Source organism: Aquarana catesbeiana, linkage group LG04 (assembly GCF_042186555.1).
Source record: "Aquarana catesbeiana isolate 2022-GZ linkage group LG04, ASM4218655v1, whole genome shotgun sequence".
Taxonomy (NCBI): Eukaryota; Metazoa; Chordata; class Amphibia; order Anura; family Ranidae; genus Aquarana; species Aquarana catesbeiana.
In genome coordinates, this window is record NC_133327.1 from 511,718,646 (window position 1) to 511,731,456 (window position 12,811).

Genomic DNA, 12,811 nt, shown 5'->3' on the forward strand with positions numbered 1-12,811 from the left:
TTTTATAACTTGTAAGCAACAGGTGTCAGAAAAAGGTTTAGTCTAAGTGGTTAAAACTGACTTCATTTACAGACCAAAGTTCTTTCCTTTGATCTAACAATGAAATGTTACTTTGGATACATTTTTTTTCAGCTGTCAAAAGTGAGCAGAGAATCTGCACTTGTTACATAGAATAAGGAAATGCTGTTTTAAGATCAGGAGGGGGTAGAATCTGATTCTTTAACGATTAATTGTGCAGCCCCACTAGATAGGTAACCAAGTATGATCAAATATAATGGATGTTACATTGCATTACATTATCTGTTTTGTAATATAATAGAATTTAAAGGGATCACCACCTACATAAAAAGCCTACAATATTACAAAGAAAAACATGCCCAGAGTGAATAGGTTAAAATCCTTTTATCATTTAACATATCATACATTTACTAGACTGCTTTGGGTAGATGTTTAACTTTTTACTTTAGCAGCCTTTGGAGATGAGCTATGTTTAACCAGACAAAACAAAGTATAGCTGAACATTTTGTACTGTGGAGTTTGCAATTGCATACAATTATTTATGCATGCAGCGTCTCATGCCTGCATTCAGTTGCAATGCAAGTACAAATAATTATTAAAATGAATCTATTTACTGACACAGAGCATGCACAGTGTACTTCTCATGCTATTGTTTTGCTAAAGGATAACCTAGATCAGAATGTTTCCTTTCCAGTTCATGTATACAAAGAGTATACGAAGATATGTGTAGCAACAATACAACTTAGGGGTCTATGGGACAGTAATATCCTAAATTGTAGCTTTGATACAAGATGGATTACTTTTGGATACTTTGGTTATTATTTGAGAAGCTAGACTGTTCCAAAAAAAAAAAAAAAATCCAACAAAAGAAAAAAAAAAAAAAACATTCTACCATCACTTACCCATTTCATGGAAGGCTTTCAAAGCTTCACTTGTGTCCAAAACTCTTAAAATGAACCACAGCAGAGGCTCCGACAGCTGACAAGTAGAAAGAGACCCCTAGGACAAACAAATCACAAAAAATAAAAATAAAAAGATCAATTTTTTATTGAATGATATGCAAAGACAGAAGGAGCTTGTAACACAGGCAAATGCCTTAAAGCAATATTACATAGTAAAATAAAATGTTACCTGTATTTAAAACCCTGTTACCTGTACAAGAAGAGAATACACATCTTTATTTTCCATGCTGCCAATTGCAACTTTGCTCAAAAGTAACCATCCCCTGAAGTTTTCTTCTGAAACCAGAGTATAGATTGCTTTGTCTTCCCTGCTGATTCAATCACTGCTACTAAATCCTGTAGGTGCTTGAAGGTAGGGGGTTGAGGGAGAGACCACTAAGCACTATTGATTGCTTTAAAGTTTAATTACATCCAATAATTTCAGTATTGGATGGAGTGCACAGTTATTGCCAATTTGTATTGCTGAAGACTCAGAGAAAACAATACACAGTATTTATTGGCATATAACCACACACTTTTCCCCCTCAAAATAGAGGACAAATCATGGGTGCGTGTTATAAAAATGTACCTAAATTTACCTGGGAGTCTGAGGGGGGGCAGGAGTAACGAGTGCCGCTGGATTACACATAGCCCGGATCTCCTGTGTACTCGGCGCTCAGTCACACAGCCTGAGCGGCTCAAAAAATAGATGTCATATGTCCCCGCATTGGTGCGGTGTTAAGTCTATCATAGGTGCCAGACGAGGACGCGGGACTGTGTGTGACTGAGCACTGAGTAAACAGGAGATCCCTCTGTTTAACACAGCAATGGCTAGGCTGCAGGTGGGCATTGGAGAGGCTGCATTGATAGGCAATGGAGAAGCTGCAAATGGGCACTGATCAGGCTGCAATGGCTAGGCTGCAGATGGGCACTGGCAAGGCTGCAGATGGGCACTGGCAAGGCTGCAGATGGGCACTGGCAAGGCTGCAGATGGGCACTGGCAAGGCTGCAGATGGGCACTGGCAAGGCTGCAGATGGGCACTGGCAAGGCTGCATTAATAGGCAATGACACTTATTTTGCTTCAAAGTTCTTTAATTAAAATTTAAGTTTGTTTAATGAAATGTCCCTCTTAAAGTTAAGGTGCGTGTTATACACCGATAAATACGGTACTTCAAATATATAAGGGGTCCATATAGTGAACTTGGTGTTGTTATTCACTTTACGGTAAACACAGAGGGGCACTCTTTACACTTAGAGGAAAAGAGATTTCATCTCTAAATACGAAAAAGTTTCTTCACAGTAAGAGCTGTGAAAATTTGAAATGGGCTCCATTCCAGGGGTGGTACTGGCCAGCTCAGTAGATTGCTTTAAGAAAGACCTGGATTCTTTCCTAAATGTACATAATATAACTGAGTACTAACATTTATAGGTAAAGTTGATCCAGGGAAAATCCAATTGCCTCTCTGGGATCAGGTAGGATTTTTTTCCCATGCTGTAGCAAATTGGATCATGCTTTGCTGGGGTTTTTCGCCTTCCTCTGGATCAATTGTGGGTACAGGATGGTGTATATGGGAATGTATGATATTTTTTATCTATTTATTTTTATGGTTGAACCGGATGGACTTGTGTCTTTTTTCAACCCGATTAACTATCAATATACTATCGATATATATCCATCATCGCACAATGATTTTTTTATTTTTTTTTGGACAGATTCAGAGACAACTAGGATATAAGCAGTTCTCACTGGACAGTGGGAAAAGGGGGGGGGGGTAAAAAGACAGATTCAGAGACCCCTGGGACATCACAAAGCAATGCGGATGAGGGGAAAAAAAAAAAAAAAAACAAACAGCCAACAGACCCTCCGCAACAACTGAGGGTCTGCTACTCAATTCACTCAGCAGCCTGCAGCACCTTGTTACGAAAAGCAGCTTCACCAGAGGCCTGATCAATCACCCAGTAAAGCTTCAAAAACCAAAGGCCAGGTGGCAGCCTTACAAATCTGCAATGCAGAAACTTGATGCTGAAAAGACCAGGATGCACCGACAGATATGGTAAAATGACCAGTCATCGGGGGGGCGTGGCCTGGGAAGCAATGGAGTAGGTCGCAGGAGAAGAGAGCTCTGCTGACCCAAACTCCGATTCTACTATCCTGTCACCATCCTAGCCATCAGACACTGTACTATCCATCTGGGGATACAATCAACTTATTCCCTTGCTTCTGGAGCCTGCTGCACCGCCGAAACCTCCGAGCCTCCGGACCGGTAACAGCCTCAGGAAAGGCCGCGGCTTCGGCCTAGTCTCCGGAGCGGCGGCCATCTTGCTGCACCCAGTGGCGGCCTAAATGGTTATTCTGGGCCCCCCTGTTACCATCCTAGCCATCGGACACTTCATGCTGCCTTAGGGGATAAAGTCCATCTTATTCCCTGTGTCTGGAGCCTGCTGCACCCTCGGACCGGCAACACCTCTAGGAAAGACCGCGGCTCCGGCCTGGTCTCCGGAGCGGCGGCCATCTTGTTGCACCCGGCGGCGGCCTGATTGGCTGTTTTGGGCCCCCCTGGCAGCCTAGCACCGGCACATCTCCTGGACTCACCGCCAGACCACCTGGGGACCTGATTGCAGTGATCCACGCCATCTGCTGCCCCGGGGAAGAGCCGCGGCTTTGGCCTACCACCCTGAGCAGTGGCCATCTTGCTGCACCCGGCAGTGGACACTGTTTTTCTGGCTCACCTGTCTGGTATACGATCCGCTGCACTCCGGGGGGACATTCTGAACATCTGCACCCCTACCATAGCCATACACACAGCACGCGACTGACTTGGCAGCGGAGCGTGGCTCTGACCTAACCACTGGTGCAGCGGCCATCTTGCTCCACCTGGGGAAGATCCTGCGATACATATCCTGGGGCAGCGAAGAACCATGTCTCCGCCGAAAAGGACCTCCGAAGCGGTGGATAAGTTAGCAAAATACCGCCATCAAGACCAAGACTCACAGACCAGGGAAAGCGACGGCACATGCTCAACAGACCATCAAAGCGCAGACACAGCTAAGGTCCTGAATGCCATAGCAGCGCTGCAGGGGACACTCTCCGCTAAAATTGATGAGGTCAAGATTGACATTTCCCTGCTGTGTCAGGACCTATCTAAAGTAAAAGATAGGGTAACCGAGGCCGAGACACGTATCGGAGCAACGGAGGATATCCTGCATCTCCGGAGCCACACCACGGAGGACTTGCAGCGGCAGATCCACCAGCTACACACTCATCAAGACGATATGGAGAATCGTTTAAGACGATGCAACCTCCGTTTCATCGGTTTACCTGAGAAGGCCGAAGGTTCCAACCCTGCTGAATATCTGGAATCCCTCCTGATCCAACACTTTGGAAGAGAAGCCTTCTCGGTCATGTTCGCTGTGGAACGGGCGCACCGCATCCCAGCTAAACCTCCACCGGTGGGAGCCCCCCCCCAGGACCTTCATCGCCAAGTTCCTCAATTTTAAAGATAGAGACAAAATTCTGAGGTTGACCAGAGAGAAGGGGAACATTACTTTGGGCAATGGTCAAGTCGCGGTATTCCCTGACTTCTCTAATGAAATTCAAAGAAAACGGGCGCAGTTCCAGGATGTCAAGCGACGACTCAGGGTGGCACACCTTAAATATGCTATGTTGCCAGACTAAGAGTGGAGGAGGATGGCAAGGCCATATTCTTTGAAGACCCGAAGGCGGCAGCACACTGGTTGGACCGGCGCAGACGCCCGGACGGATGATCGGTTATACGGCCGGATACAGTGAGTACTGTTGCCAATGGCAGAAGATATCAGGCTCCATTTTAATTCTAAATATCCCCTCTGCTGTGGGGGGGTAACTTCACCCCATCATGTATTATATTTTCATACACAAAATTTGAAAGCCTCCCTCTCCTTCTGTTTTTACCCCCTCCCCTCCCCCATTCTTACGACCCAAGCAATACCGAATGTGAAACTAGAGACTTCCTCTACTGAAGACAGAGGGTCAGTTCCTCTTGCGACAACATTGGGGAGGTGGGGGAAACCCTCAGCTTGCTGACACACTTATATAAACGGCTTTGGATTTACAGATAATTGGACTACAGAGTGTATCAACATGTGTATTGTACTGCCCCCACAGCGCATTTATGTAGATACTGCGGGGCTGCGGCCCCAAATATCCAGCACACTAGGATGACCATACATTCTTGCAGCAAGAGACTCACTCAGACAGAGCATGAGACACATAGGACATCTCCTGTGAGTCATCCATGCCTCACGCAGTGAATAATCGCCCCCACTTCATATGCAACCCTTATTTTTTTCCTTTTCTTTTTTATATTGAACGTTCCAGCTCATAATACCCCAAGTACTGCACCTTCAGCCAATGTTGACAGCTGGACGCTAACTCAACGGTTGCTGGTTTAACCACTTAAGGACCAGCCTCGTTTTGGATTTTAGGTGTTTACATGTTTAAAACAGTTTTTTTTGCTAGAAAATTACTTAGAACCCCCAAACATTATATATTTTTTTTTTCTAACACCCTAGAGAATAAAATGGCGGTCATTGCAATACTTTTTTTTGCATCGTATTTGCGCAGCGGTCTTATAAGCGCACTTTTTTTTGAAAAAATTCACTTTTTTGAATTAAAAAAAAAAAAAAAAAAAAAGACAACAGTAAAGTTAGCCCAATTTTTTTTTATATTGTGAAATATAACGTTACGCCAAGTAAATTGATACCCAACATGTCACACTTCAAAATTGCACCCGCTCATGGAATAGTGTCAAACTTTCACCCTTAAAAATCCCCATAGGCGACGTTTAAAAAATTCTACAGGTTGCATGTTTTGCGTTACAGAGAAGGTCTAGGGCTAGAATTATTGCTCTCGCTCTACCGGTCGCGGCGATATCTCACATGTGTGGTTTGACCACCGTTTTCATATGCGGGCACTACTCAAGTATGCGTTCGCTTCTGCGCGCGAGCTCGTCGGGACAGGGCACGTTAAAAAATTTTTTGTCGTTAAAAAAAAATATGACAAAAAAAATTGTGCCTTTAAGAGAAGTGGGCGGAGCCGACGTAATGACGTCGCTCCGGCCGTCCTATGGTATAGAGAGGGGTTGGCGCCATCTTGGCCTCACTCGTCTCTATACCCAGGCACAGGAAGGACCCGATCGCCTCCGCCGCTACCGACGGCTCCGGTAAGCGGCGGAGGGCGCGGGTGAGCGGCGGGAGGGGGGGTGGCACCTCTCCCACCGCCGATAACGGTGATCTCGCGGCGAACGTACCGCAGAGACCATCGTTATCGTGTACAGAAACGCCGGCCCTAAAGATGGATACCTCGGTTGTGGCAGCAGCTGCTGCTGTTACCGAGATATCCATCTTTAAAAAAATGACGTAAATATACAGTGGCCGGTCGTTAAGTGGTTAAGTAGAACACCTCCAGTCAGTTTGGAAGGCTGGAAGAAAATCCGAACAACGGTTCATGGGTACAGTATGCTTTCGCCAAGTTGGGGAGGTGAAAAGCTGGGTGGGAAGGAAAATGCTAGATCAGTAGATCAAAGCATTGGGAAATGTTGCACCGTTGTGCGCAAGTTACTGTGTTGGGAAAAGAACCTGAAATTATGTGGTTATTGTGTGAATTCTAGAGATGTTCTTAAAGTGATTAGGCAATGTGTGTTGTTGAGGTGCGCTACCCTGCCGGTATATGTGTCCCCTGTAAGTCATGACCAACGGGACAGAAATTAAATTTATGACTTGGAATGTGCGAGGTATGCGGGATAAAATTAAACGTACAGCTATACTAACATTTATTAAAAGACAAAAGGCAAACATTGTAGCACTGGTGGAAACACATGTCACTGGCCATCTGCAGGCAGCGCTGCGGCGCCCCTGTGTGGGATGGGCATATCACAGCACACATACGAACTTCTCCAGGGGGGTCACGGTGCTAGTGGCTAAATCCACCCCGTTTGAATTGATTGCTTTGGAGACTGATCGGCAGGGTAGATATATCTTTATACGTGCACTTGTTGGAGGAACCCCCTTGCTAATCATAGCCAGCTACATACCCCCTCCATATAAATCTGATGTTGTAACAGAGGGCCTAGCATTTATAGCGCAACACCCAACAATACCAGCAATATGGATGGGAGATTTTAACACAACAATGTCCCCATGTCTAGACCGACCAACACAAATAGGGGTCCCACTAGACACACCCACGCAGCCCAGATAATCTTGCACCATGACGGAGTTTGCCCTGGTGGATGTGTGGAGGCACAGTAACCCAACAACCAGAGCATATACGTGCCATTCCACAAGCCATAATAACATGTCTAGAATAGACTTTGTACTGGTGTCCCAGATTCTACTACCTAAAGTCACGGGGTCAGGGATTGCACCAAGGTTATTATCAGACCATTCCCCATGTTGGGTGACAGTATCTCTGGGGAATGCCCCCCCTATACGCATATGGAGATTAAACCCCCACTGGCTGTCGGCCCTTACAGACCATGAAACCATTGAAAGAGAGATTAAATATTTTCTGGATAGACCTAGAATCCCACCCTCCCTTAATGCATTCTGGGATGACTTTAAGGAACAGGCCCGTTGGATTCTTAATACCAGAATAAATAGACTAAAACAGACATCCAATCTATCATTACAATTAACAACTGACAAGTTACAAGAACTGGAAACAATTTATAACTCCAATCCCACTCCCGAAAACCTAGGCAGGGTAAAATTACAATCCCGCATGGTAACACAGTTATGCACTGAAAAGGCCAAGCAAAGCATATTTTTCTGTAGGCAGAGAGTATATGAACAGGGGGAGAGGGCAGGCAGGTTATTGGCCTATCTAGCTCATATGGACAACAGGCCCTCGGTAGTAGTTTCCCTAATAGACACTGAGGGAAATAGTATTACAGACCCCTTCCAGGTAGCATCCCAGTTCTTACAATTCTATAAAAACCTATATAAATCCCGTACAACGCACACACAAATGGAACTTCAGGCGTACTTAAACACTATCCAATTCCCTAGATTAAAACCAGAACAAGTGAAATTACTAGATGCACCCATAACTACACAGGATATTTCCGATGCGATTGCCCAACTGGCCAAGTCTAAAGCTCCTGGACTAGATGGTCTACCCCTGGAGTTCTATGCAACATATTCGGAAATGCTCATACCTAAACTGAAGGATCTTTATCAATCCATATTTGACACAAATTCGCTCCCTTTATCCATGCAAGAGGCCCAGATAATTGTACTCCCTAAGCCGGGCAAGGATCTCCATTACCCTGAGTCAAATAGGCCTATATCACTCCTACAGGTGGATATAAAGATACTAGCTAAAATACTGGCCAATAGATTGAACACAGCTATACTTACGTTAATACATCCTGACCAAACAGGATTTATGCCAGGGAAAAACACTGCCATGAACATTAGGAGTTTATATATGAACATACAGGCTCAGCATGACAATTCCGGAACCAGGGTGGTGGTAGTGTAGCACTTGACACTGCCAAAGCCTTTGATTCCGTAGAATGGCCGTATCTGTGGGAGTGTTTACGTAACTATGGCTTTGGTCCACAGTTCATGCAGTGGGTTAAGCTGCTTTACCAGACACCTAAAGCAAGGGTGTTTGTTAATGGCTGGCTTTCGGAGCAATTCCCTCCTGAGAGGGGAACAAGACAGCGATGTCCCCTGTCCCCCCTACTATATGCCCTGGCGGCGGAGCCACTGGCAATTGCCATTAGAGCAGACTCTAATATAAAGGGACTAAGAAAAGGTCATACAGTAGATAAAATAGGTCTATATGCTGATGACACAATTCTGTATCTGGTGGACCAAGGACCTTCACTGCAGGCTGCACTCGAAATTATTGAAAAAATGGGTAGCTACTCGGGATTGCGTATTAACTGGGATAAATCTCAAATTCTCCCACTGGACATTTTTCCTCCCCCTAAAACAATCCCAAATCTTCCATTACCCAGAGTATCTAAAATTAAACCCAGACATGGTCCAGGCTGCCACTGGGGGTGATGGGACGTATAAATATAATAAAAATGATTTTGCTACCCAAAATACTATATATGACTTGGCATGCCCCTCTTTATATTCCCTTAAAAGTCTTTAAACAAATGGAAGCCATATTAAACTCATTTGTGTGGGGTAATGGCAGACACAAACTGGCTTGGCATGTTTTAAAGAACCCCACAGATAGGGGAGGAGCGTCCCTTCCGGATCTACAAGATTATTACTTAGCAGCTCAACTCTCCCATATTTACCACTTTAATAAAGAGGAAATGCAACGGTATAGATCCCTAGTATGCAACAAACCGGGACACCCAGCATTTACCCCGATACAAGCTATTCTTAGAGGGAAACAAATTACTAAAAAACTCCCAAGGTATAATATGGGAATGTTGTTCCATCATCAAAGAATATGGGAAATCACGTTGAAAAAGCAAAACATTGGGAAAGTTCATGCCTACACCCCACTATGGTTTAACAAACACCTTCCGGAGTTAGAATGCCTGTCAGACTCAACAGTTTGGGCTACATATGGCATAATATACATTCATCAGGTGCTATCTGACTCCAGACTTAAGCAGTTTCAGGTGCTTAAGGAAGAGTATACCCTCCCTAACCAGTTGACTTTTAAGTACTTGCAACTTCGCCATGCACTAAAAACAAATACCAAATATGGAGGTGGTGTCGGATTCTCCCCCAGTCCTGGATATAATACTGGGAGAGGAATCCTCTAAACTCATCTCACACTGTACCTACAGATTAGAAATAGTAGATCAAATGCTACTGCACAGAAGGCCAAAATGGAATGGGAAAAAGACACAGGCCCCATAGGGGAAGAAGACTGGGATGAAATAATGGAAGGGACCAGATTGACATCCCCTAAGCTATCAGACAGACTGACACAAATATACATTATACATAAAGCATACTCGACTACCCTTAAAAAGGAGGCAAAATTTCTCTGCACATACGACCCGTCATGCCATTTGTGTCACGCAGCACCAGGTACGTTCTTCCATCTCATATGGAGCTGCCCAAACATACAGACATATTGGATGCAGATTGTCCGATTCTTACATGACAATATGGGATCCCCGGCGGTATTGGACCCCAAATTATGTCTTTTGGGACTTCTGCCAGATGTAGAAATTGACAAATTCCATGCTACATTTCTAAGGGAAACTCTGTTTATGGCACGCAAAGGCATACCTAAGGTATGGATGCAGGCTCAGCCTCCCTCCATACGCCAATGGAAGAGGGATGTTAATGATGCACTGCCATTTAAAAGGTTAGTCTATGCCAATAGAAAATGTACACATAAGTACTCAAGGGTGTGGGATAGATGGTTAGAGGATGGAGAAACATGTGCTTAAAACACCCTAATGCCTCGCAGACAGACCTACTTAGATAAAAATAAAAGATGACTGTTCTAATGAAGGTCTAAAATAGGTAAATCTCAAGTAAAAATGTAATGGTAGTGAAATGATATGAAGTCTCTTATCTACTGGATGTATTCACCATCATAATCTTATACCTTAACATGTTTGTATGTAGGAAGAATCTCACACAAAATGCCTGTAAAAATGTTATTTCGCATAAGTAACTACATTGTTAAATGTTTTTCATTCAAATAAAGTTGTTTTTTTGCAATTAAAAATAAAAAAATGACAAGTCATCAGAAAGGGAGGACTATCTTTGGATGAATAGGCCCAAACCACAACCTGACAGATCAAGCTAGCAATGGTGGAATGAGATGCAGGGAGCCACCTGCAAGATCCCTTTGTAACCCGAGGCAATCCGATTGTTTTAGGGAAGCCATAGCCAAGAGGTAGGCCATCAGCTCAAACCACATCAAGAGAGTGAAGTACCACTGCCCAATGGTGCTTAGGAAATTAAAAAAAATACTATGTCCTTTTTGAGGTAAAAGGAAGACACTATCTTAGTCAAAATGGAGACCCTGGGTCAAAGGATAACTTAATCCCTGTAATAAATGCAGAAGGGATTCCTACAAGTTATGGCAGCCAGATCTGACACCCTTCTCTCATAAAATGGCTGCAAAGGGAAGAGCCTTCAGCACTGAAAGAACCAAAATTTAACTCTCAATATGTCACTGGAGAGGGTCTGGGAGGAACACCATGACCACTTGTTCAAAAGCCATCACCAGGAAGTGATGAGGAGTGTTGAAAAATACCAAAAGCTAACATTTGGGCCTTAACCAAACTCAGAGCAAACTGCTAATTCAACCCTGTTTAAAGAAAAGCCAGGACACAACGGACAAAATAAGCCTTCTAAAAGCGAAGGGATGACTGACAGGATATCATTGCTCAGGAATTGAGCTTAAGCCACCAGGCTGAGAAAGCTAGCGAAAGAGAAAGCTAATGAGAAGCGGGATGGAACATTGGACCCTAAAACAGGCATCTGGTAAAGGCCACGGAACATCTATCAGAAAACAGAGAGCATCTGCATACCATGTTCTTCTCAGCCATTTCAGGGTGATGAGCATCACATTTGATTGATCTGGGAGAGCAGGCAAGGGGGATCTTTAAAGTCATTGTAAAGGTTACATTTTTAAAAACAGATTAGACTTAACTCACATGGAGCGCGCTGATGTGTTTCAGGGGCGCCCCCCCTTCTCCTTTCTTCAGAGATGTGCCCTAAAGAAAGGGGTGCACCCCTGAAACATGCCAGCGTACTCCATGTGAGGTTCTAGAAGCACTTGCTACCTCATGGTATCCTTCCATTTACATGTTGTACACTTTGGTACTTTTGCGAGTATGCATTTTATTGGCTTCCTTTTATTTTAATACATTTTTTAACCGGGTTATTCACCACTGGTTTGTAACTTCCCTTCTTTGTTTTTGTGGTTCCATACTGGATACCCCATCCAAGGAGAGCTACATCCACCAGGCATAGGACCGCATATCCATGTGTCACTGGTTTGGCCTTCCCTCCCTTGAGGACCACTGAGCACTGGAAGGGTTTGGCTGCTTTCTCTTGTTTACCTGCTTTGTATAATGAGGGGTACCCTGCCAGTGCTCTAGGCTCCTCCTCCCTTCCCCAGTGCCCTTGTGTGGGCTCGATCACGAGATATCCAACACGTTAGAGTATGTCTGGCCTCTGCCAACAGGCTGAACTTAAGAAGTTGCTTGTCCTATGCAGCAAGGATATTGTGTTGCAATTGCCTGGAGAGAATTTGGGCATACAGCACTTCCTTGAATGAGGCCACCATTAGACCCAGAGCACCCGTGCAAAACATAACTGATGGTTGACAGGACAGGTATGTCCGTGCCTGAGATCTGAGATTTTTTTTTGCTGGAGGAAGAGAAGAAACTTGACCCAGAGACATATACAGGACAAGGCCTAGGTACTCCAAGTAGTGAGTCGGAATCAATGGAGATTTTTGGAAACTGAGGAACTATAAATGGGGGCATCTTTCTGTTTACCCACTTACAGTCTAAGCCTTTCATTTACTGACGAACAGGGTGCTCTTCCCACCAGCGACTTTCAAGATAAAGAGGTTAGTTCCTCACTAAAGCGACGACCTCCCACTAAGGGAATCCTCTCTAGCCACTTCTTGCATGTTGATTCTGCTGAGCAATACTTGAGCCACAAGAGCCTGCACACCTAGATGGAAAGTAGGCAAACCTTGGACATTTGATGTAGGGGGTCAGCCAACCCAACCACGCAATACCTCAAAGCAGGTGGCAGGAATGCTTAAGGAGCTAAGAGTCTGTAGGAATGAATACTAGATATTGGGAGACATTTTTTGTTCAGACTGCAGGAGTCTGACAGGCTAAATTCCTGG

At 44.5% G+C, this 12,811-nt stretch overlaps 1 protein-coding gene across 5 annotated transcripts in view; it reads right to left on the reverse strand.

Moving 5' to 3' along the window:
- BIRC6 (baculoviral IAP repeat containing 6) overlaps positions 1 to 12,811 on the reverse strand; it is a 709,573-nt gene that overhangs the window by 298,558 nt on the left and 398,204 nt on the right. For all 5 annotated transcript variants that reach the window (XM_073627731.1, XM_073627734.1, XM_073627732.1 and 2 more), the window contains exon 48: positions 921 to 1,017. In XM_073627731.1, coding sequence (XP_073483832.1) covers positions 921 to 1,017 — 97 coding nt within the window. The remainder of the gene's footprint in view (positions 1 to 920; positions 1,018 to 12,811) is intronic.